This window comes from Moschus berezovskii, chromosome 21 (genome assembly GCF_049115385.1).
Source record: "Moschus berezovskii isolate FMDL1 chromosome 21, NW_MosBer_1.0, whole genome shotgun sequence".
NCBI lineage: Eukaryota > Metazoa > Chordata > Mammalia > Artiodactyla > Moschidae > Moschus > Moschus berezovskii.
Window position 1 is genome coordinate 11,754,655 of NC_142480.1, and position 26,256 is coordinate 11,780,910.

The window sequence follows — 26,256 nt, forward strand, 5'->3', positions numbered from 1 at the left end:
AAAGAAAAAGACCCCGAGGGATTAACCTGGTGGTCCAGTGGTTAAGACTTCACCTTCTAATTCAGGGGTTCAATTCCTGGTCAGGGAGCTAAGATTCCATATGCTTCAGTGCCAAAAAACCAAAACATAAAACAGAAGTGGTATTGTAACAAATTCAATAAAGACCTTAAAAATAGTCCATATAAAAAAAAATCTTAAAAAAAAAAAACAAACCCTGAGATGTTCCCTAGGGGCCTTTGGGAAGGAGGAAGGGCCAGAGCTTCTCTTGAGTGCTTAAAACTGTCAGAGGAGGAATGAAACAGAGCCGCCTGTGCCACCGCTGAGAGGCTAAGCCTTTCATCAGAGCCAGAGCCAGAAATGTCTTGGAGCCTGACACCAGAGTAGCAGGCTGTCCCAGCCTTAGGAGTCAGCCTGCTCCACCGAGGGACAGTTTAGGCAGCTCCTGGGGCTATCAGTCCTAACTCTACCCCAATCCCTTTGCCTCTACTCACGGGGCCTAGACCTGAATTGAAGAACCATCAACTGTGTTATGGTGGTAACCCTGCCCTTGGTTGTTTGCCCCTGCAGTAGGGCTCCGGACGATACTTGGCATATTACCACAGTAGATGCGCCCCATCAACCTTCCAAGGAGTGTCACTTAGCAGGTGTGGTGTGGCCAAGTCACGACGGTCTGTTGGGCTTCCCTGGTGGCTGAGATGTGGAGTCCACTTGCCAGTGCAGGGACACAGGTTTGATCCCTGGTCCGGGATGATCCCACATGCCACAGAGCAACTAAACCCGTGAGCCACAACTACTGAGCCTGTGCTCTAGAGCCCCTTCTCTTCCACAAGAGAAGCCACTGCAATGAGAAGCCCGCACAGTGCAACTCGAGAGTAGTCCCCGCTCTCTGAAACTCGAGAAAAGCCTGTGCAGCAACAAAGACCCAGCACAGCCAAAAATAAAAAATTAATTTAAAAAGAAAAAAAGACTGTCACCACTAAAACTCCCAGACAGAACAGGCCGCATGTTACACGTCTAGACACCTCCTGCCAGGGCACTGGTGTGACATTTGGAATAAAGGAACCTTCTAAAATATAAAATGGAAGAAGTGGACTGTTCACATGTAAAATGCAAATTTGGGGTATCATTTTAGGGGACTCTCAGGTCAATTTTCTAAGCTTGTCTAAGAATCTCAGATGAAGAGCACTGGAAATTAGGGAGGGGTGGACACACTTGTTCTATGAAAGGCCAGAGAGTAATAGCTTAGGCTTTATGGGTCATACAATTTCTGTTGTAGCTACTCAACTCTGCCCATGCAGCAAGAAAGCAGCCATAACATTATGTAGACACATGGGTGTGTCTGTGTTTCAATAAAACTTTATTTAAAAAAGCAGGCGGTGGGCCAGATTTGGCCTGTGGACCAGAGTTGGTCAACCAGTGGTCTGAGTTGATCCTGAACCCCTCTTCACAATTATTACAGCTGTTTGGGCCAAGCAGATTCTACCTGACCAAGCAGTTATGAGATCTCCATCATCTAAGTGCCCTCTGGAAGGGAAGAAAGTGATCCAACATGTATTGAGTATCAACTAGGTGCTGGGCATTTAACATAAACTATTGGGAGCATGTTCCTGTCCCAAAGTCATAAGCCGCTCACAGAGATGAGTCCATTGTTCTCAGTCAACTTATACTGGCCCTTCGGGTTCAGGAAATTCTTTTTTGTTTTGTTTTGTAGTTTCCTGCTGTTTGTACCTAAGGCACATGCACAGTTATCTCGCTGAGGCAGGAGTCAAGTATGCATTTAGCTGGTGGTGACTGAGTTAGTGTCCATTCTCCAACAGACTGGATCCTAAGGGCAGGGTCCCTAACTGCTGACCTTCATCTCTCCAGCACCTAGCACAGTATAGATTCAGTGGATAGGTATTGAGTGAGTGAATGGATTTGCCCTCAAATGATGAGTCGGGGCCATGAGGGTGGGCTTAGGTAGTCCCCCAGAGCTTTCGCCCATGGCACTGTCTCATCACTTCTGGACAGCACTGTGCTATTCTAAACTGGCAAATGTGGCCCTTCTGGGTGGCAGTGCCTCTGTAGCCCTGAGAGGGAACTGAAGCTCACACATCTGGGGAGTGTCCCCAGGGCAGGGCACAGACAAAGGGTGAGCTACAGCTCCTGAAAGTCAGCAGGACTGCCGAGTACAAGTCCCGGCCTTCACGAGCCTCACAAAGAGGACTGTTTGGGCCAAGAACAAGGGGAGACGTGTCCTGCAGTCACCGCCAGAGGCAGGATGAATGGTCCCAGGCAGCGGCCGGCTGTTCTCGGCTCCTGCCTGGCTTCCACCCATACCTCTCCCTGACATGGGGAATGCAGAGGCCGCCCCCACCTTAGAGACTTCAGTCCAATTCATAATTTTCCTTCCCTAATTAGGCCCAGGAATGATGGAGACAGTTATTAATAATGTATCAGGTTTTATTTAGTGCCCTCCTCAGGAGCCGAGCCTGAGAACTGTGTGTTTTATGATAAGCAGCCACGCTGCCACCATGCTGGGCTCCGTGCCCGGGACGCGGGGCAGAAATAAATCAGAGTGAACGTCCCATGGAGCTTGGGGAACCGACTGGGACTCACAGATGGAAGGGCCTGGCGCCCCTCTCCAGGGCTTCACCCCTCCTAGCACCAGCAGAGAAGCAGAGACTTGGGGCGCCAGCTGCCTGTTCCCAGTCCCTTCCATTGCGACCTAGGCCAACCCAGAGAAGATCTTTCTATAGGGCTGTCCCCTCCCCTTAACCCCGCGGGACTCAGCCAAGATGCCACCTCCTCAAAGAGGCTTCCCCAAAGCCCACGGTGACAGCCTCCTCTCCTTTCCGCGCCCGGCACTGTCCTCGCTGAGTGTGCTCACTCACTTGTTTTTACCTGTGTAGCAATTGGGTCCCCCTGGAGCCAGATGTCTGGGTTCAAACCGCAGCTCCAGTACCCACCCGAATGAAGTTGGGCGCCTTTATGTGATCGCTTTGTGTGTCTCAGTTCCTGCCTCTGGTCCTGTGTTCACCCCCCAGGTGTGCCTTCAACCCCTTCACCCTGCGTTCACTTCATCATACATGCTGGGCAAACCCGGCTTCCCCTCAGCAACTGAAGGCAGCTGGGCAAAATGGCCAACCTTGAGCTGGACTCGATTTCACATCCCTGGTCCTTTAAGCTCCTCCCTTCCGCAGCCCATCACTCACCTGCCCTCCTGGAAAACCAGATCTCACCTTCTCTGCTCCCCTCGAACACCCATCACCTGTCCCTCATCCTTCTCTCTGCTGCTGACCTGCCTGCCTCTTCGCTGAGACGACTGACACCATCTGAAGGCAGCTTCCCCCGACTCCCACCTGTCAGCCCCCCCTGCCTCCCCCTGCCTTTCCTCCACAGCAAAGCTCTCCCCACCTGTGCTCGGGCCGACCCTCCCCTGGGTCACACCCACCAGCACACATACGCTCCACCTCCCGTCTGAGAATCCTTCTCTTCCACCATTTCTTCCCCCAGCTATGGCTGCACGTTGCTGTTCCCTTTTGCCACAGAACTCTACCAACAAGTTTTGCACACGTGCTGTTTCCCTTTCCTCTCGGCACACTCTCTCCAGTACGGCCCCAGTCAAGCTTCCTCCACCGCTCCTGCAAAACCACCTCTATGATGGTCAGCAGTGACCACCATGTTGCTCCGTCCAGCAGTTGGCTCTCGGACTCATGGAGCTTGTCCCTCAGCCACAGTGGACACAGGGGCACTGACCATCCCCGCCTCCTCGACGTCCTTCCCTGACTCAGCCACGGACCTCACCTTGCCTTGGCTGGCACCCCTGCTGGCCTCTCCTCCCGGCCTCCTTGGCTGCCTCCTCCTCTGTTCCTTGGCCTCTTTACGTGGGGCCCCTCAGGGCTCAGGTCTAGACGGTCTGCTCTGCTTTATCTGTGCTTTCTCACTTGACAATCTCACGCCGTCTCAGGAATTGTGCTGACAGTCCCCAAGTTTATTCCTTCAGCAGAGCTTTTGCTTCTCAACTCAGAATCTAGATCCCACTATGGGTTGCCCTTGTGTGATGGCAATTTCAGACTTCACCCCCGATCTCCACACCTAGCAAGCCTGTCCTGCCCCAGCCTTTCGCATCCCTCCATGGCAGCTCCATCCTTCTGTGTGCTCAACCCCAAATCCTTCAAGTCAGTCTTAACTCTTCTGTATCTCTCACACCCACATCCAAGCTTTATATCAGTAACCTCAGATATGCAGATGACACCATCCTTATGGCAGAAAGTGAAGAAGAACTAAAGAGCCTCTTGATGAAAGTGAAAGAGGAGAGTGAAAAAGTTGACTTAAAGCTCAACATTCAGAAAACGAAGATCATGGCATCCGGTCCCATCACATCATGGCAAATAGATGGGGAAACAGTGAAAACAGTGGCTGACTTTATTTTTCTGGGCTCCAAAATCACTGCAGATGGTGACTGCAGCCATGATATTAAAAGATGCTTACTCCTTGGAAGGAAAGTTATGACCAACCTAGACAGCATATTAAAAAGCAAAAACATTACTTTGTCAACAAAGGTCCATCTAGTCAAGGCTATGGTTTTTCCAGTGGTCATGTATGAATGTGAAAGTTGGACTATAAAGAAAGCTGAGCGCTGAAGAATTGATGCTTTTGAACTGTGGTGCTGGAGAAGACTTTTGAGAGTCCCTTGGACTGCGAGGAGATCCAACCAGTCCATCCTAAAGGAGATCAATCCTGGGTGTTCATTGGAAGGATTGATGTTGAAGCTGAAACTCCAATACTTTGGCCACCTGATGCAAAGAGCTGACTCATTTGAAAAGACCCTGATGCTAGGAAAGATCGAGGGCAGGAGGAGAAGGGGACGACAGAGAATGAGATGGCTGGATGGCATCACCGACTCAATGGACATGGGTTTGGGTGGACTCTGGGAGTTGGTGATGGACAGGGAGGCCTGGCGTGCTGCAATTCATGGGGTCGCAGAGAGTCATACATGACTGAGCAACTGAACTGAACTGAACCTTCCAAACATACTCAGAATATACCTTTTCTCACCACCTCCACAGCTGACACCCACGTGAGCCACTGTCAGCTCTCTCCTGGGCTATCAGCAACATCCTCCCAGCTTCCCACCCTCCCCATCCTCACACGCACACACATACACACACACATGCATACAAACACACACAGTCCGCAGTCTAAACACAGAGTGACTGAGCCAACACTTAAGTCAGACCTCACCACCCTCTCTCCAGACCCCCCGGGCACCTCATTCTCGGTGTAAAAGCCCAAACCCTTCTCACAGCCTCAATCCTGAGCCACCTCGTCACCTTTTGTCCTCCCCTTGCCCACGACACACCAGGCCTGCATGACCTCAGGACCTTTGCTCTGACTCTTCCCTCAGGTACCAGTGTGATGAACACCTTCACCAAATCCGTCTTTGTTCACAAGTTGCCCCTGGAGGTCGCTCTGCTTTACACTGTGATCCAGCCAGCACCCCAGCTCCCCCAGAGCTGCTCTGTTTGGGGGTAAAGAGAACACGGCGGTGTCCACGAGGGAAAGAGGCCCGCCTGTTTCCATGCCCCTCCGCGAACAGCAAGGAGACAGCTGTGGAAGCACCCAGCAGATGTTCCCCCTCATGTCACTGGCCAGAACTGGCCAAGGCCTCCTGAGTTTCCATAGACCAGTGATCTCACTCAACTGTGAACAGAAACCAGGGAAGCTCAGCTGTGGCCTCCACAGCCCAGCTGGCGGGAGCAGGAAGGGGGTCCTGGGCCAGATTTGGGAGGCAGTGGAGACCAGGAATAGGGCTGTGGGCAGGGTGACGGGTGAGACAGACCCCCCCCCCCTCCTCCAAGCAGCTCCAGTACAGCCCTGCTTCCCAAGAATACCACCTCCTCCCTGCCCTGGACTGGAGGCCGGGACCCACGTTCAGGCTGCAGTGTCCAACCTGCAGGGTGGAGAGGGAGTGCTCCCGAGTCCTGGAAAAGGCGGGGTGCCGAGGCTACCCCAGCAGCTGGGAATTCAGACCTTCGCCGGCTGTTACTGGGCAGCCGGGGGCTTCCTGCTCTGAGAACCTTGGGTCTGGGGGGGGCATGAGGAAGACATGAAAAAGGGGGTCTCTGTGCTGTACCCGAAGCCAGATTGCCATTGGCAGAGAAGAGGGAAAGGCCCCCCGAGCTGAGGTGCAAAGGATCACTATTTTCATGTGGACTGACTCAAAGGAGACTCCTCCTTTCTCTGTAGAAGTGGGGGCTGATTTCGGGGGTTTGTATAAAGCACCAAGGTCTGAGCCTGTATCTGTGGTTTAAAGCCGGGCCACACACTCTGGCATCTTTGGGGAGGAAACGAGCGAGGGCCCCACTCCGAGCTGGCCCAGGCGGGCGGCTGGACGCCCCTGGCACAGGCCTCCCCATGGAGGCTGGGTGCCCATGAATGGAGAGCAGCGGCCTGAGTTGGTCCCTTGTGTCCAGAGACAATGGGCTCTGTGTGGGGGCGGGGCATGAGAGAGAGGGGGGCCCCCGCCTTGCGCCCCTTTCCCCCCAGTGGACTTGCAGTCTGTGTCAAGCAGCCCAGCAGAGGGCTGGGGGCCCCAGGGCAGTGAAGGGAACAGGCAGTGAAGGAGCTGCAAACCCAGGTCCTTCGTGGTCCGTGGGGGCAGCACATGAAGCAGGGCTCGGGGCCTGAGGCCCAGGTCTGCCCCCACCTCCAGCCTCCTTTCCTCCTTTGTCTGAACGGTCTGAGGACCAAGTTTTGCCACCACACAAGTGTATTAGCAAAGTTCCTGGACCCCATGCGGTCTTCGTGAACCAGATAAAACCAACAGGGTTTAGGTGAGCAGACCGAGGCAGAGCAAGAGAACCCATCCTCTTCAGTGTTCTTCAGACACTCCATCAACTTGCAGCGTGTGCTGGACTCCTAGACGTGATGGACGGGGTCCTCAAGGGCTTCCAGGTGGGCAGGAGCGCGTGGAACCAAGAGGGAGCCCACCCACCCTGAGGGCCAACTGTGCCCCGAGACTGTCCCTTGGATCAAGGCGGTGTGGCCCCCTTGGCATCTACTCCCAAAGCCCAGCCCAGCCCCTGAGACCCGAGGCTGGCAAGTTCCTGGCCATGTCCTGAGGCTGACCTCAGTTTCCATGGCAAAGGCTGAGTGTGTCCACTGTGGTTTGAAAAGCAGGTTCATAGACCTTAGCCCCTCGAAGGAGACCAGTCTGTGCAGCTCAGGGGCCCCTAGACAAGCCACGCTCAGCGGCTGTGATCTTTCTGGTGGGCTGGGAGCTGAGTCGCAGCTCTCTGTGCGGGTCACACCTCCTCCCCTGGCCGTGACCAAGGTCAGCTCCTGGGCATCAGTCAGGAAGCCCCTCGGGCAGCCTGGCCAGGAATCACCAAACTGTGAAAGTTAGAGACGTCTGAGGGTGCCCTGCACACCTGTGGTGTCACCAGCAGGGCCTGGCACTCAGGCTGTGCTCAAGAAATGGGGGGCCAGGTGAGCAGGGGGCTGGCCTCTGCAGGTGGTCACATGCGGGTCCAGAGGCCGAGACATGGATAAACCACAGCCTCCACCTCCCAATGGTTTCATCCCCGACTCATTGGACATGAGCTTGAGCAAACTCCAGGAGATGTTGAAGGACAAGGAAGCCTGGCGTGCTGCAATCCATGGGGTTGCAAAGAGTCAGACACGCCTGAGCAACTGAACAGCCACCACAACCTCACAATGGAAATATCAGGTTAAAACAAAGAACACAGCTCTCACTCCCTTCTCGAAATCCTAGGAAGATATCTTGGCGGACTAAGGCTGTCTCCACGCAGCGTGCTTTTCCTTTGATTCATTCATGTCCCACCCAGTTCCCCTTCCTGCCAATCAGATACCCTCCAGCGCACAGCCGGCTCTGAGGACGATGCAGAAGTGGCCCGTCCCAAGTTGAAGGCAAACACGCACTGAGTTTGCCGTGAGTGCTGTCACAGGCACATTGGGTCCCAGCCCCATCGGGTCCCTGGCTGCGTCCCCACTGCAGAAGGGGGCCGCACAGCAGCCCAGGAGCTGGTGCTCAGCAAATGCTGGTGCTCCTTCCTGGTTCCCTCAAGAACACTGTCTCCATCATCCCATCTGACAGTCACAAACACTCCGGTGAGGAATTCAGGGGAGGCGCTTGTCCCTGAGAGCAGGGGACCTCATGCGGTTCCCCCGTGACACCAGACTTCAGGCAGGTCCCCCCGCCTGGACAGGAATCTCCTTGGTCTGCCCGGTACCCGTGATGCCTGATCAGACAGGGACATCTGAAGCAACCCCATCCAAACTGCTTCTTTTCCAGACCCTTGTCGGGGCATCTTGGCCTCTTCTCCGTTTCCTTTCCAGCACTCGCCACAGCATGTAATTATCTATTTGTGGGTGGAATTACTCGTGTGCTGCTGGCTGCGTCTGCTCTTCCGGAAGTCCCCTTGGGGGACTTTCATCTGTCTTGCTCCCTCCAAGCCCAACTTCCCTGATGTTCTGAGTGGGATGGACCTGGCGAGGGTGGTAGGGGGGAGGTCTCGCCCTTCCAGGACTGATATTTGGGTCCTGTCTCCCAGCAGTAAGCTAGAGAAGCCATAGAGCTCACCTCCTTTGGATTTTTGTGCTTTGGGGAGAGGTTTTCTTTGGCTGTGCCACTTGGCTTGCGGGATCTCAGTTCCCCGACCAGGGACTGAACCCGGGCCATGGCAGTGGCAGCTTGGGACCCTACTCACAAGGCCACCAGGGAACTCTCATCTCCTTAGTTTCTTGTCTCTCAAGGATCTGCCTTTTGTTACCTTGATGTCCACTATTTTGAAAACCAGTTTTACATTTTTGGTATTTTTTTGAGATGTTTCCCAGAGGGGGTATAATGGCACCAAGTCTGGCCCTCGTTACCCCATCTTGGCCAGAAGCAGAAGTCCTAAATATGAGCTTTTAATGATGCATTTCTTGACTGAAAGACAGCAACTCCATTGATAAAGTGAAACTCGGCCCATGTCATTCTAAATCGCTCTCTGGATGCCAGCCTCATTATCTTTACAGGCATCAGGAGTGTTTAATGAATGCAGCAGACAAAGCCTCATTGAGTTCCAGGAGAGAGGGTGTCGTGACCCCTGAGCTATCATGACAGCTCCTGCCTTTCTGTCTTGTTTGCAGAATCTTGGCTGAGGGCGAGGCGGGTGACAGAGGAAGCAGTGCTCTGACAGCCTTGTGTCTGGGAATTCACACTCTGGTGGCCTCAGCCTCCGTCTGACCACCTGCCTCTCACAAGTCATCATCCCTCTCCCTTGAACCCTGGCACCAAGTGGCTTCCTCTCCTTGGCCACAAATGACCTTGACCTTACACATTAGCACATCTGTGTCTCTTCTCTCGGAGACTGCTAGCTCCTTGAGCGAGGTGATCAGATTTTGGGCAGCTGGCATTAGACCCGGAAAGGGCACAGTTGACATCTAATTCATCCTTGTACTCCCAGCTCCCAGCATGCTACCAGGCACAGAGGGTGCTTATTAGTAAATGTTTGGTGGATAAATAAATGAACCAATGAATGAAAACCTTCATGATTCTATCTTCTTGAATATGAACCATCAGTCTGCCCACAGGGTGAAGAGTCTTATCTGGACAGACTGGAAAGCAGGAGAGGTCACGCCCAGTGGGAAAGACGTTCAGGCAGGGATGGACCTGGTCTGCAGCCTAAAGATCCAGTGTCCTCATCCTGGGCCCTGCAAAAGCTGTTTGATCCTGCACCTCACTATTTGTTTTCTTTTCTGAAGTGACACCTCCTAGCCTTCCTCTGGGGCTTCTTAGGTGGCACTAGTGGTAAAGAACCCTCCTGCCAATGCAGGAGACATTAAGAGATAGTGCCACCCCTGGGTCAGGAAGATCCCCTGGAGGAAGGCATGGCAACCCACTCCAGTATTCTTGCCTGGAGAATCCCATGGACAGAGGAGCCTGGCGGGCTACAGTCCATAGGGTCGCATAGAGTCAGACACGACTGAAGCGATTTAGCACACACACACGCAGCCTTCCTCTGACTTCAGCATCCCCTGATCTTCTCTAATATAAAAAGAATGAGTCAAGCAGGGATAAATAGGGATGCATTTTTTGAACACAATAGCTGTTTTCTTGGCAAAATCCAAGATTTATGTCTTGGACTGTTTCACAGAACACCTCCCTCTTTTCATATCTGGTAGTATTTTTGCCTGGGGTGGTTTCCTCACATGCAAGCAGTGAGTAATATTCACACTGCTGAATATTAGCAAGGAACTCTCTGGAGAAGGACCTTCTCGAACAAACCTTCCTGCTTTCAGCATCAATTGTGTTTGAAAGCAGTCAGCAAGAAGGAGATTCTCGCCTCATTAATAGCAAATGCAAAGAAAAGAACATCAAGAGAGGTGCTCTGAAATTTAGCATCTAATTCCAAATGAAGTTTCGAATCGACTTGTCCTTCTGTTTCCAGTGGATGGAATTTCTCAACAGGAGCCCTGGTGGGCTTTTGGAGGGACAGTTCTACCATGTGTGGGAGTGTCTGGCTCATTGTTGTTACATCCATAGCTGCTGGGTGATCAAAAACAGCCCCTCCCACCTCCACCATCAAAGATTTCCAAGTGCTGCCGGGGAGGTGCCAGGTGCTGTCCCCACTGAGCCTACTCTCTGGCAAATGAATGCCCCGGCCTTGGCAATGTTGGGTAAACTGTGGGCCACTGATGTGAGCATCCCCACGGGCTGCAGGCCTGGCCCTGGAGACTGGCCCAGAGGTGCTGCAGCCCAAGGTAGAACTGACAAAAACCAAAATTGCTTCCCTTTGCAGTGAAAATGCAGACCATTTGGGGTTGGGACCCTGTGTATCTGGCTGCTCTCCTGATTCTCCAGCAATGACCAGTGCTGTGGACAAGATCTGTACCCGGTCCCCTGGGGAGACTCAGGCAAGCCAGGGATACCTCACGATGAACGAATTGGGGAAGGATTTTGTATGATATTTCACAGAAAAACCACTGAAGAGGTTCATCATGGGGAAAATGAGAATCCTTCTGGATTACCTCTCCCTCATTCCACAGGTTGTCTTTTGAATTCTATATTCTCTCTTTTTTTTAACCATTTACTTATCTGGCAGCGTTGGGTCTCACTTGAAGCGTGTGGGCTCTTCATTGTGGCGCACAGTCTTCTCTAGTTGCAGCTGGCAGGCTTGGTTGCCCCACATCATGTAGGATCTTAGTTCCCCAACCAGGGATCGAACCCACGTCCCCTGCATTGCCACCAGGGAGGTCCCTGTCTATCTTTTCAGTGTCAGGGTTTCTAAAGGACTGTTTTTACCCAGGCTGACAGAGCCATGTGGCTCAGTGACATCCTCGTGCCAGCCATTTCTTAGGAAACAATTCTGTATCTGCTTGGTCTCAGTGAGGATCTCAGCTCCGCCTCTGGTGACCTTGATTTCTGTTCATGGGGCTTTAGCACCTGGTCCCTGAGAAGCACATAAAGGCTTCCCAGATCTCCTAATCCAGCTGCAACAAAGCCACAAAATCACTCCTTTCTTTGCATCTTTCCTTGTTCCAAACAAGAGTACAAGGGCTTGGGGAAAACAACACAGCAGTTCCTTACAAAGTTAATCACACACACACCATAGGGCCCAGTGATCCCGCTTCTAGTTATTTGCCCAAGAGAAATGTGAACATGTCTATACCAAGAAAGCATGTCTATACCCTATTTGTGAATGTTTACAGCAGCTTTGTTTACAAAAGTCAAAACTTTCAAACAGCTTAGGTATTCATCAACAGTTGAACAGGATAAACAAACTGTGGTATATACATATCATGGAATACTGTTCAGCTGTAAAAGAAAGGAACTATTTAAACATCCAACATTGTGGGTGAACCACAAAAACACTGCTAAATAAAGGAAGCAAAAAAAAAAAAAAGAAAGAAAGAAAAACCCAGGCACTGCATGATTCCATTTCTGTGAATTTCAAGAACAAGCAAATCTAATCTGTGATTTTCAAAAGCAGAACAGTGGTTGCTTCTGGGGTCAGGACAGACTAGAAGGCACAAGAAGCTTTCTGGGGGGATAGTGATATTGTGTGTTGTGACAGAGGTGTGGTTTACACTGGTGTATGCACTTGTCAAAACTGAGCAGATGGTACACTTCGGATGGGTGCGTTCACTATATGTAAATTACACCTTGATGACTGAAACAACAACAATATCATCAATAGTAATATAATAATGAAACCACGCATGGTATCCTTTGGGAAATCATTCACTGAGTCCCTACATACTGTTGCACTCTTCATGGTGCCTATTATTAAATCTAGGGCGTAGTTTTGATTCTTTTACATATATTCGCATGTCCTGAAGAACTGTCCCGAACTAGTAGTGTCTATATACCTGTCTGTCTGTCCCTCCACCCTCTCCCTCTCCCCTTTTCTCTTTCCCTCACTTCCATTCCTTTTGCAATTCCAAGCAGTTCTTTCCAGTTGGGTGCAGGTCTTCCAAAACCTCTGGGGTAAAGCTGTATGGACTGATGCTAAAGCTGAAACTGCAATACTTTGGCCACCTCATGCGATGAGTTGACTCACTGGAAAAGACTCTGATGCTGGGAAGGGTTGGGGGCGGGAGGAGAAGGGGATGACCGAGAATGAGATGGCTGGATGGCATCACCGACTCTGTGGACATGAGTTTGAGTGAACTCCGGGAGTTGGTGATGGACAGGGAGGCCTGGCGTGCTGTGATTCATGGGGTCGCGGAGAGTCGGACACGACTGAGCGACTGAACTGAACTGAACTGAAAGCTGTACGATGTCTCTGCTTTTCTCAGAGCAGAGCAAACCGACTTTGTTGCGAGCTTTGTCTGTATGTGGGTCCGCTCACCCAGCCTGTGCCGAAAGAAGGACGGGTTCTCCACAAGGACCCCATGGTCTGAGTAACAAGGGTGGTCCTGCAGCAACCCCTGTCATATGCCCTGTCAATGACTTTTTCAAATTGTGGCCACTGTGCAGGCTGAGACAGCTACCGGCACCCACCACAGGGACCAAACCCAAGAAGAGAGAAAACTTGTCTCTTGCAAAAAAAAAAAGAATAGCTTAAGAAACTGATGTTGATAGGTCTCCCTTTCTCTCCTCCCTGCCCCCCGCCCCATGTGCTCTGTGAGCCCAACTCCTCACTCCCACCTTCAGAGGAAGCAGATTTAATACCCACGCTGAGAGAAGATGTTCTGTTATTTTTCATGGGAAATTAAACCCGACCCTGCTGTCAGTTAGCTCATGCCCAGGAAGGATGGATGGCCCAGGGTGCAGTGCTTAACCCCAGCTCAGAGCACGTCACCTGGCTGGGGGCCAACCATGACATCACCTGCCACTGGGTGGGGGTGGGGACGGCAGAACAGGTTGGAGAGGCTTTATCTGGGTGATGGATGGTGGCGAGGCCAGCCTTGGTATTCACGTCTGGCACCGGCTTGGACCCACACATCCAGGGGACGCTCAGGCTGCTCCTGTCTCTTTCAGCTCCCAACGCTACCTCGTGTCCTGCGGAGGAGAGCTGGTGGTCAGGGCTGGTGATCGTCGTCGCGGTATGCTGTGCCTCCCTGGTGTTTCTCACTGTGCTTGTCATAATTTGCTACAAAGCCATCAAGAGGTGAGTGCTCACCGGCTCTGGAGCCAGAGGGGACTCTAAATGGGCTCAGGGCTTCTCCACCCACCTCCATTCATTTTTGTTTTTTAATAATAAAAATTGTTAAGCATTTAAGAAGCAGAAAGAATGGACAAAGAACACCCACCTACCTTCATCCTGATTCAACAGTTACCCAGATTTGGCTAATATTTACTGTTTCCTGTTCCTTGTATCTTTTGCTTTGCTGAAGTATTTTAAAGTTGATCTCAGATATTATCCCCCCAGCCCCCGTCATTTTAGGGGGTTCTACGAGCATTTGATGAGCGCCGATTATATGTCAGGCTGGAGGCGGATAAAGCTCCTCTACCTGTAAGTGGCAGGCCCCTCTGCCAGGGGCTCACTCCAGGCCTGGGAGGATGGAAGTAATTCTTGCAGGGTGGGTGACGAATCCCCTGGAGTGGGCACCATGGTGGTTTGGAACTGGAACTGGGTTTTGGAATCTGATCAAAATTCAGACTCCGGTTCAAGCTGTGTGACCAGGAGGAAATCACCTTTCTGGCCCTCAGTTTCCCTATCAGTAAAACGGGGGTAAAGAATAATTCTCTTGCCCCCAGGGAGTGGTGAGAAGCCCTCCGTGAATGGTCTGCACGATAATGTATACTCAGCAGTGCCTGGTATAAGTGCATGCTCACCAAGAGCTGCACCAGCTTTCACCGTTTCCATAATGGAAGATGGAAAAAGGATGGCAGAGAAGGAAGCGAGGTTCTCTCGGGAGAAGTATAGATACCTCAGAGAACGTCTTCTGTGAATGCTTGGCCAACTGATGCGAACAGCTGACTCACTGGAAAAAGATTCGGATGCTGGGAAAGATTGAGGGTAGGAGGAGAAGGGGGCGGGAGAGGAGGAGATGGCTAGACACCATCACTGACTCAATGAACTTGAGTTTGAGCAAACTCCAGGAGATACTGAAGGACAGGGAAGCATGGCATGCTGCAGTTCATGGGGTCCCAAAGTCAGAGATAATTAGTGACTGAACAGCAACAACAAGGGTTTTGAAGGATGAATAGGAGTGCTCCCAGAGGGTCATGCATGAACCAAACAGCATATTATCTTTCAGTAACACTTGCTGTTACTTCTGTTAACTACCATCTCACTTTGATGCTTTTGAACTATGGTGTTGGAGAAGACTCTTGAGAGTCCCTTGGACATCAGGAAGATCAAATCAGTCAATCCTAAAGGAAATCAATCCTGAATATTCATTGGAAGGACTGATGTTGAAGCTGAAACTCCAATACTTTGGCCACCTGACTCATTTGAAAAGACCCTGATGCTGGGAAAGATTGAAGGCAGGAGGAGAAGGGGACGACAGAGGATAAGATGATTGGATGGTATCACCAACTCAATGGACATGGATTTGAGCAAACTCTGGGAGATGGTGAAGGACAGGGAACCCTGGCATGCTACAGTCCATGGGGTCACAAAGAGTTGGACAGGACTGAGTGACTGAACAGCACCATCTCACTTTGCCTTTCAAACAAGGTTATCAGGCACCTTGTTGAGTTGGGGTCTGAAGCGCAACATTGTTATTGTTGAGGCCTGAGGCCGCGGTGTGACGTCTGTCCCCTGTGGTTAAAACACAGTAGCTCTGGCCCCACCCCTCAATTTCCAGTTCTTAGCCTTCTCCCAAAAAATGGCCTCCCTGGCCTTGGGGGGCGTTCAGTCAGTCAGTTCAGTTGCTCAGCGTGTCCGACTCTTTGCGACTCCATGGACTGCAGCACACCAGGATTCAGGGGACGTTATGGGACAATATAATCAAATAGGGAACAATAATGTTGCTTGCAAAACACCAGAGGATTTGTTAATATGTTTTTAAGAAAGTTTTTTTTTAATTCCCTAAGGCTCAAAGTTAGAGGATCTCTATTGAGCCATCATAAGACCAAAGTTATTTAAACTGTACCCTTTTAATCAGTTGTTCTATGTGATTTCACTTTAATAATTCAAAAGCAGAAAGAGTAAACTATCAAGTTGAAAGTCTTAAAACCTGCATATGGTCAGGCACCCAGGGCAAAGGGCCTCATCAGGCCAATGGCCGGGACCAGGCAGGAGAGGCAGGAGTCACGTGAACCCTGATGTGGATGAAACATCCTTTCAGCTGAGAGCCTGCTGCAGCCGGAGGAGGATTTTAAGAAGCAGAGCAGGGCAGGCATTCAAAACTACCAAGCACCAGGAAGCCCCTGTGATGGGGGTGGAGATGGGGAAATGAGGGGTGTAGGGGGTTGGAGATGAGGGTAGAGGGAGGCTGGAGGAAGCCCCAAGCCTGACAGGGGGGAGTGGTTGTCCCACCAGGTGTAGCCGCTGGCCCATGATTCAGCAGACACAGGGAGCCACTGAAGGTTTTAGGGAGTGTTCAAGATCCACCCGGGGCACTGTCAGAGAGTGGGGGCACTAGTCCCCTCAAGGACCCCCTTCCCTCAGAGACAGTCTGCATCATCTTTTTTTTTAAGATTCTTTTCTTTGCTGTATAGACCCTTACTGAGGAGAGGTCCCTGTGTTATACAGTAGTCCTTGCATGCTAAGTTGCTTCAGTTGTGTCCGACTCTTTGCCACCCTATGGGTTATGGCCTGCCAGGCTCCTCTGTCCATGGAATTCTCCAGACAAGAATACTGGAGTGGGTTGCCATGCCCTCCTCCAGGGGATCTTCTTGACCCAGGGATCAAACCCACGTCTCTTACATCTCCTGCATTGGCATGTGGATTCTTTACCACTATTGACACCTGCGAAGCTCTGTAGGTCCTTATTAGTTATCGATTAATATTTTATCTATAGAAGTGTGTATATGTCCATCCCAGTCTTCCAATTTATCACTCCAACCCACCCCCTGGTGGGTTTCCCTGGTGGCTCAGTGGTAAAGAATCCACCGGCCAAAGTAAGAGACGCGGGTTCGATCCCTGGGTCAGGAAGATTCCCTGGAGAAGGAAATGGCAACCCACTCCAGTATTCTTGCCTGGAAAATCCTACGGACAGAGGAGCCTGGCGGGCTACAGTCCATGGGGCTGAAAAGTGTCAGACACGACTTAAGCGACTGAGCATAAACTTATTAAAAAGATGAGGCATGCATCTTTTCGAATGGTTTCAAAATGCATCATCTTTTTAATAAACTGAGGCTCTTCCAAAAGATACGCTTCTACCTCCTCTCTGCTCCAAAACTCTCCTGAAGAAACGGGCTACCTGCTCCAACAGTAGGAGGGCTGGGCGAACCTAACAGGTGAAGCAGCTCACTTGGATGTCGGCTCTGTGCCGTGTCCGCCGCGTCTGTCCCGCCGGGCTTTGTTTCCGCGGACCTGGGGGACTCCCTGGAGGGCGAGGGGAGGCACCACCCCACCTTCCGTCAGAGCACCGGAGGAGCCTCCCTTGTCTCCTTCCGCCGGCCCTGGGTCTTGCTTCCCGAGCCCGCCAGCTGCCTGGAAAAACAGACAACTCACTTCAGGTGGCTCAGTGGATCCCTTCCAAGGCGTGGATGGGACGCCTTCCGGGGTGTGGGCGGGGCTTCCTCCCCAGGGGTGTGGGCGGGGCTCCAGCCAAAGGAATGGGCGGAGCTCCCTCCAGGGGCTTGGGCAAGTCCTGAGAACAATAGAATTTCTGAAGCAGTTCACGAATAACAGAGGTGTGAGCTCTTAGCACCCCCAGGACAGAGGATGGACGCAGTACCAGGGAAATCTATAGGGCCTGGAGACTCAAAAGAGGGGCTAATCAGCAGGACCTGTGGTTGGAACTGATGGAGATGCAGCCCTAAAAAACAAGTGGGGGGGCGAAAACTCCCCAGCCTTTCTCCATGCTCCCAGATATCCTGATGTGTCTCCCCCTGGCTGAAACAGGGGAGCCCAGGAGATACCTGCAAAGGTGTCAGCACCCCGGCCCATGTAGTAAATGGAGCGCAGTCCTTTTCTGCCTTGGTGCCAAAATCTGCATCCTCTTCTGGGGCAAGACCCAGCCCTCTGCCGGTCCAGATCCTCACAGTCCAGAGAGGGCCTCCCTGCCCTCCTAAGATGGATAATCAGTGTCAGGAGTGGGTGCTACTCGCGGCCAGTGGAAGCAACAATAGAGTCTGGTTCTCCCAGAACCCTCCTGGAAGGTAACTTGACCTGGGGAAGATGGATTAGCCCCTTGTGGGCAGCAGAGTGACACCCAGTGCAGGACAGCAAACACCCCCTCCCTGCTCCCCCAGCTGACCTCTGTAAGAGATAGCCTGGCCAAGCAGCTGTCTGTGTGCATTTCTCTCCAGAGTAAATGGAGGATTTCTTCCTCACAGTCAATTCTCTTTGGTTAATAATTCATCTGAAACATGCCTTTTCTCTCAGGAAACAAAAGCATTGCATGTCGCTGTGAAACCATTAGAAGGGAAATTCAGTGATAAACCCTGCTTTCTTTAAAAAAAAAAAAAAAAAACCCTCTCACAGCCTGGAGTCCTAGGGGAGGACTTCCTAGAGATCTTTGTGAATGGCTGCAACACAGCCTTATGGAGCCAGATTGCTGGAAGGATGGTTCCAGAATCAATTGGGATGGAAAGGAGGTGATTATGCAGGTGCCAGCTTGGCTTGGCATGTGGGGTGTGGCCTTGGGGAGGGGAGGAAACTGGGGAGCAGATGCAGACAGAGCACCCCCTCCATACCCTCTCCAGTCACTGACCTTGATAGCAGGAAGGTGGGGTGTGGTTAGCACTTTCTACATACAGACCCCACTTCCCAGGTGGCACTAGTAGGTAAAGAACCCATCTGCCAATGCAGGAGACATAAGAGACACCAGTTTGACCCCTAGATCAGGAAGATCTCCTGAAGGAGGAAATGGAACCCACTCCAGTATTCTTGCCTGGAGAATCCCATGAGCAGAGGAGACTGGTAGGTTCATGGGGTCGCAGAGTCAGACACAACTGAAGTGCCTTAGCACGCATGCACACACACACACACACTCAGTGAATCAAATTTCATCGTGTGACTCAACAAACATTCCCAATGTCCCAGCTCTACTGGGTGATAAGGTGCTCAGGGGATGTCCAGGTTGGGGGAGCCCAGAGGAAGGGGACCTCACCCAGACCAGGGGCCTGAGAAGTTTTTTTGGAAGAGGATGGGCATCCCACGTGTTAACCAGTGGGACTAACACATGCAGTGGCCCCCAAGTCCCCTGTCAATAACCCAAATTCTGGAGATTTCCCTGCCATGGGAGGCATTTCAGTGGCTCATTGCCCTGGCATTGGCATGAACAACTTATCTGAAGGCACAGGATGGTCAGGCCACAGAACTCTTGGGTGTTCTGGATGTCATGCTCCCTCCAGGCCTCCTCCCCACCCAGGGCCTGGCATGTACCTGTCATCAGACTGCAGGACGGCCTGGAGCTGTTTAAAGAACCCAGGACTGGGTGTCCAGAGCCCTGCATTCCATTCCCAGCCCCAGCCCCGTTCAGTGGGTATCACTGCCCTCATCTGTAATGTAGGGGAGCCCTCCTAGTCTCTACCTGGCTCCCTGAGCTTTTGTTTCCCGGCCCTGGGATGTTGGGGGGACCAATGCCACCAGGTCCTTCCACTGCCAGATGTGTAAATACTGGGCCAGGTGCCAGGGCTGTGCTTGGCCTGGGCACTCTGGTAGTGGGCACTTCCAGCACAGCCCCTGGCCTCACTGCCCACACTTCTGCAAGGACACCTGGGTGTTAATCAGACCCACCCCCCCCAACAGTTCAGTCACTCTGTCATGGTCACCCTTTGCGACCCCATGGACTGTAGCACTCCAGGCCTCCCTGTCCATCACCAACTCCTGGAGTTCACTCAAACTCATGCCCATTGAGTCGGTGATGCCATCCATCCATCTCATCCTCTGTCGTCCCCTTCTCCTCCCGCCTTCAGTCTTTCCCAGCATCAGGGTCTTTTCAAATGAGTCAGCTCTTCCCATCAGGTGGCCAAAGGATTGGAGTTTCAGCTTCAGCATCAGTCCTTCCAATGAGCACTCAGGACTGATTTCCTTTAGGTTGGACTGGTTGGATCTCCTTGCAGTCCAAGGGACTCTCAAGAGTCTTCTCCAACACCACCGTTCAAAAGCATCAATTCTTCGGCGATCAGCTTTCTTTATAGTCCAACTCTCACATCCATACATGACCACGGGAAAAACCATAGCCTTGACCAGACGGACCTTTGTTGGCAAAGTAATATTACTACAATGGGAGAGTCGTGTCTGGAGGGAAGTCCAAGGCTCTGTGAGCAGGGAGGAGGAAACTTGTCCACGGTGAGACAAGGACAATCTCCAAGGTGCACGGTGTCCACTGCCCAGGTAGGAGGGCCGGGAGCACCCCACAGAAATGAGGGTTCCCAAGACTGAGACCGCTGTCCTAGGTGGATTTGTGGCCTCCACCCTTCACGCGCAGAAGATGCCTGTGTGGCGGAGACCTGGCCCCACCCCTCCCAGGCCCCTCCCTGGAGCCCTCCCAACTCCCCAGGCACCGGAAGAGCGCCCCGCCTCCTGCACCCTCTGCCATCGATTAGCCATTAAGTCACTTGACAGCCATTTCCTTCTAATTTACAGGGTATTGGCTGAAAGACCAAAAAAAGGCTGTGGGAGTTTGGCAGACCCTGCAGGCCGCTAATTGCAGACAACGAGCAAGCCTGCGGCTCCTGGGAGCAAGCGGCAGTGTGTGCGCGTGCCCGAGTGTTGCCGGGCACGCGCGTCAGCTTTTTGTGGTCGAGTTGCTTCCAGTAGAACAGGCACTTTTGAACACCCAGGTCTGCTTGACCGGCCTTAGGACCCACTGACTGGTATAGACTGCTCACACAGATTTATTGGGCACCTACTGTGTGCTGGGGCCTAGACTAGGCGTTGGGGATGTAGTGATAAACAAGGCTGGGTTCCTGTTCACCTCCTTCAACTGGGGGAAGCAGATCAAACATATACACACCAGCAGATTAATAAATGAACTGTTTTAAAAGACTGAATGCTATGAAGAGGGAAAAAATGAACTTCAGGGTAATGGGGGAGAGGAAGAGAAAGGGGGAAAAGCTAGGTTGCTTCCTCCATCCCAAGTGTCAGGAGTGTCGTGCGTGCCCCTTGAGGGGCCTTTATGGTTGGAAAGTATGGTTGGGGCTTTGAATGTTCATTATCACTTTTTATTTGAATTTTTATTTTACTAAAGCAATACATGCAAGTCATTAAAAAAGTAAAATGAGCCTCAGCCTATTCAGAACACCAGCAGCCCCCTGATGGCCCCTCTTTCTCCCCCAAATCTCATTCCTAAGAGGCAACCCCTTTAAAAAAATATTAATTTACTTATTATTTGGCGGTGTCAGGTCTCAGCTGTGGCGCATGGTCTCTCCTGCTACGGCCCGGGCTTAACTGCTCCGTGGCAGGCAGGGTCTTAGTTTCCCGATCAGGATTAAACCCACATCCCCTGCATTGCAAGGTGAATTCTTAACCACTGGACCACCAGGGAAGTCCCAAAGGCAACCACTTTTGAGTGTTAGTTGTTTCTTCTGGTATTTCCTTCCATGTTCTAAGTGATGTGGATACTCTACATTTTCTGTTGATTTTAAACATTATCCACTGATTTTTCTCTATAGAAGTTACAAGATTGAGAAACCTAATACTGCTGTGAAACATATAATATAAAATACCTGCCCTCTTCCCAACTACTTCCTCGAGGTACCTCCAATGAGCGGATCAATGACTACCCAAGGTCCCCTCTCCCATTGTAGTAATATTACTTTGCCAACAAAGGCCCGTCTAGTCAAGGCTATGGTTTCTCTAGTGGTCATGTATAAATGTTGTTCACAGCTGAGTCATGAAGTGTACTATGATTAGTCTCCTTCTCTGGAGTTAGCAGTGCCTTCTCCCAATATGTTCAGATACATTAGATGATCAGTTTGTCAGTTCTGTGTTTGCGGTGGAGATTCCGTCCTCCTCTCTGGGCTTGATGTGCAGCCGTTGGGCTATCATCGTCTTCAGCGGCTTTCCAAGCCTCCCCGCTGGGCACCTGCCACACTCGGCTCTCTCCCTCTCCATCTCCCACTCCAGTTCTTCGTTTCTTTAGCTTGACTCCATCACGGAAGATTTTTCCAAGGTCTTTCCTGAATCATAGACTCAATAGCAAATCAGTCAGTGAAGTTAGTTTTCTTTTTAGAATTGACATTATTTTGGGAGCTTTGGGGTGGCCCAGCAGAGGGTTAGCTCTTACTGAGTGTGTGGCAAGTTCAGAAGTCCTGGTTCCCCAGGCAACTGGGAGACTGTGGAGGAGGGCAAGAGAGCTCCCAGTGTTGTCTGAGCCAGAATAAGCCCCCATGGTCATAGGAGGAAGCTGTGGCTCAGGTCACAGAGGTTTCCAGCCTTCCTCTCACATTCTTTGAGGACCCAGGGAGCTGCCCTCCGGGCTTCCAGCTGAGTCCTTACTGCTCATTCAAGACCCAGCTGAAACCTACCTCCTCAGTCATGGTGCCCTGGGCTGAGGTGGATCTTTCTTTCTTGCCAAGTTCTTTGAGTTGTAGCTTTCCCTGGATTTGCGTTTCTGCTTTCTGCTCTAGGTCAGTTAATGTTGGTGTTGGCAGGTGCGTGTGTTCATGCACAAGTGTGTGAGGACTGTGCGCGTGCACACACACACACACACACACATATTAGAGGGGAAGCTGTCATCCCGTCTCACCCACGTTGTCTCTCTCCCCCACTGACATGTGCCTGGCTGATAGTAATTCTTCCATGACTTTCCGTGTCATGAATGGAAGCTTGTTTGTGTAGATTTGAGAAATTCCACCTTCAAAACTGACTCACGGTAAAGAATCCACCTGCAATGCAGGAGATTCAGGTTCTGTCCCTGGGTCTGAAAAATTCCCTGGAGAAGGAAATGGCAACCCACTCCAGTATTCTTGCCTGGAGAATCCCATGGACAGAGGACCCTGGGCGGGCTACAGTCCATGGGGTCTCAAGAGTCGGACATGATTGAGCAACTAACAGCCCTCTCCAAGGGGCCTGCGTGCTGTGGTAGGTGATGAAATCCCCTCCCGACAGTAGGAGGCAGGCTGTAGGGGCCAGCTGCTCTGAGTGCCTGGGACCCTTGGTGCAGTGGGGCCGTGGAGCCCAGTGCTAGCAGATGGGAGATTCAGACAAGTTCCTGCTTCTTAGATCTTTTTATCCCCAAGAAACTCTATTCTCTTGGAACTCAGCTCTCCAGATACACTGGGTCAAGGTCATGGGGCAGGGTAAGGGAATAGATAGCAATTCCTCATACAAGGAGTACTCTGATGGCTCCCACTGTACTCGGAATGAGATCCAGAGGCCTTGTCCTGCCAGCAGGGTCCCATGAAGGACCCGAGTCCCAGAACCTCTGCAGCACCATCTTTCAACTGGCTCAGCAGACATGGCTGAACATGGAAGCCCTGGGCAGGGGATGGGGATAGGGGCAGTGAACACAGGGGGCTCGACTGAGTGGGGCTGTTCATCAGCCACAAGCCTGGCTCACCTTCCCTCGTGATGGCAGAGGATTCGGGGCAAGAGATGAGGTGCTGCTTTTCATCGTCAGGGGACACCCTCAGTGGCCCAGAAAGGCTTTTTTTTTTATTTTGGTTTCTTGACCCAGCTTTGGAGAAGTCTGCGGTGTACAGAAGTGTCTCATGGTGGAACTCTGTGTATGTGAGCGTGTATGGATGTGTGTGTGTGTGTGTGTGTGTGTGTACAGTGCATATGTATGCCTCCGTGTATAGGCATGTACGAGTGTATATGTGCATGGATGTGTGGATGTGTATTATTGAATGTGTATATGTGCATGGATGTGTGGATGTGTATTATTGAATGTGTATATGGGCATGGATGTGTGTGTGGTGTGATGTGTGTGTGTGTGTGTGTTGGGGGTGGGCCGTGGGGAGGATAAATACCTTTGGAAGAGGGAGTCTGAGACCTTTAACCTCACGTCATTAAGAATAGATCCTCTGTGGGCTGCGGACACAAGAAAAGAGCCAGCAGCCTCCACTCTCAGGCTCTCAGGGCTGTTCTTTGCCTCCAGCTCCCCCCACCCCCCACAGAGTGGGGGTCTGAGGGGGGAACCCATCACAGCGCTGTAAGCAGGAACCGCAAGGGAGTCCTGGCTCTCCTTGCCCAGGCATTCTGCTGGTGGTGAGCCATCAAGGCCGCCCTCCAAGCAGAGAACATGGGACGCCCAGGATGGGAGTTTTCTCAAGGTGGGAGACCCCGCCCTGTGACATTTGGGAATCAGACATGGAGCCAAGGAAAATCTCACTTTCCTTTTTCTTGGTTTTAGGAACCAGGCCATGTAGGCAGCCGTGTGTGTCCAGCTTTTCCTGCACCCAGGCAGAAGGGCTTTTCTTTGGTTTAGCGGGAACCCCCAGGTGGCTCACAGGGGACCGGGCTGGGTTCCCACCAGCACCCCTAGCACCAAGGAGCCCCGCGGGGTGCACATTAGGTAGGAAGTCTCTGCGGACTGGAGACAACTGGCAACAGGAGCAGCTCTGCACTGACCCCTTTCCAACTGCATCGTCCTGAGAACTAACATGCATTTATGGAGCACTTACTGTATGCCAGATGCTCCTTGAGGGGCTTGACATGCATTAACATATTTTTTAATCCTCCCCGTAGGACTATGAAATGGACTCCGTTGTTGTGCCCATTTTATAGACCAGGAAACTGAGGCATGGTGACGTTAAGTGACTTGTCCAAGGTTACACAGCTAGAAAGTGGGAGAGCTGGGTTTACTGAGCCAGACATCTGCTTCCCAGCCCTTCTGCAGCATCACCCTAAAGTGCTGTGCTGAGAGAGAGGATGGGAATGGGGGTAGGCGTTCAAGGCAGAGCATAGTCCTGCTGTAGGTAAAACTCCAGTGTCCACCAGGCTCCAGTGAATCTCAGATGGGCTTCGGGAGTGGGCTGGGGCAGCAGCCCAGGGAGCAGAGTGGTTGACAGCTCAGCTCCATGGGGGAGGGGAGCAGACCAAGTGTACTTCTCAGGGGAGCCCTTGGGACAGCCCATTCTCCCCTTGCCATGCCCAGGCTCTTGGACTGCTCCTGAGAGGTGCTGCGCTAGCCAAAATTTGCCCTCTTTGCTGGATGGAAGGCCCCACTGAGACCCCCTTTCCTGCCTGGGAAGCTGGCTGAGCCATTGAGAAGGCCCTGGGACTGTCTCCTGGTGCTGACCCCAGTGTCCCTCCAGCCACCATCCCCTCCACCCAAGTCCCAGGAATGGGGGTCTCACAGCCAGCAGCCTGGCTTTAGAAATGTCTCCTCTCCTCCTGGCAGAAGGAATCCTGCTCATTTCCTACCCTCTCCCTAAAAAGGGCTGGAACTCCGTGCCCTCTGGGCTCTACCCCTCCCCCTGTAAGTTCCAGGAACCCTTCCTCTTGGCGTTATCTACCCTCAAAGGCCCTTAATTCTCATCTCCCCTGCCCTTACCCGTTTCAGGTGACTTTTCAGACCTAGACCAAGACTGAATATTTATTACAGAGAAAAGCAGAAAGATCTTTGGGCCCAGAGATTTTTGCGGGGAGAAGGAGCGGAGATTTTTGTCTTTATTTTCTGGAATTCTGATTCTGACGAACTCCCTCTATATTGATAATAAATTTAGGAATGTCAGTTAAGTCCCTGCAGGGCCTCATGTTGGGGGCCACACAGGATCTCACTGTAAGAAAATGCACCCTCCACCCCCAATTTTCCAGGTCAGGTAGACCTCACTGAGTCAGAAATCAAGCCCACACAGCAAGGTCAGAACGGCTTGAGGCCCTGGAAAGGGGTGGGCGGGAGGGAGGGAGGGTAAGACAAACAGAGGGAGAAAGGCCCCGGGGAGAGGGAGACTCAGAGTCTGTCATTTCCAGGAGTCCATCACAAACAAGGCAACTCGTCTGAGCCTTTTCTGCATTCCAGAAAGTGTCTGTGAGCATCTGTAGAAGTGGGGTTTGGGGGACCCTAGAACACGGCATGTGCTGGATTAAAGCAAAATGACACAGGCTTCTGGGAGCAGGGTCTTGAGAACTTTGGGGAATCTCCAAGAGGAGGGTGGTGGAGGGCCTTCCCAAGGTGACTGGATCACAGGGCCCATTTGGGGATGGAGGGTGGGGAAGGCCCGCTTTATCATCAGTAGCAGCAGAATGGTGATTCAGTAGAAAGATGTCTGGGTCAAGACATGATAGGAGTGAGTGGTGCTCCAAGTCCCACCACAAACTGGTGGGGGGTCATTGGGCAAGTCACAGCTCTCCCAAAGCCTCAGCTTCCCCATGAAATGAATCTCGCAACTTCAGGCCTGGCTTCTACAGGGGACCATTATGAGAAGGGACAAGAAAACCTGTGCCTGCTCATCGTGTCGCCTCTGAACAGGCCTGATAGTCCCATCCCCCTGAAACTACTGATAACCACTGCACAGACCCTCCCTCCCCTAAACTAATCGCCAACAGCCTTATCCCATAGACATCAAACTGTCACTGCCTACCAGTCCTCCCGCTGGGACTGGGGAGGCGCTAGGGACATTTGAGAAGGCAGAAGCAATCCCTAGGCTTTCAATGATGACCGTAAACATTCAGTTTAGTCAACACACAATGAAGGCCAGTTCAGGCTCAGTCCCAGCGTTTTTGGGGATACAGGAGGTGACCGAGCTGCCACCTCTTGGGCCTCAGGTCCACCCAAGAGACAGCAGGATTGTGCCATGGGGTCGGG

The 26,256-nt window shown here is 51.9% G+C and overlaps 1 protein-coding gene across 2 annotated transcripts in view; it reads left to right on the forward strand.

The window, feature by feature from the left end:
• PRIMA1 (proline rich membrane anchor 1) overlaps positions 1-26,256 on the forward strand; it is a 69,172-nt gene that overhangs the window by 38,689 nt on the left and 4,227 nt on the right. For both annotated transcript variants that reach the window (XM_055418425.2, XM_055418424.2), the window contains exon 4: positions 13,475-13,604. In XM_055418425.2, the coding sequence (XP_055274400.2) occupies positions 13,475-13,604 (130 nt within the window). The remainder of the gene's footprint in view (positions 1-13,474; positions 13,605-26,256) is intronic.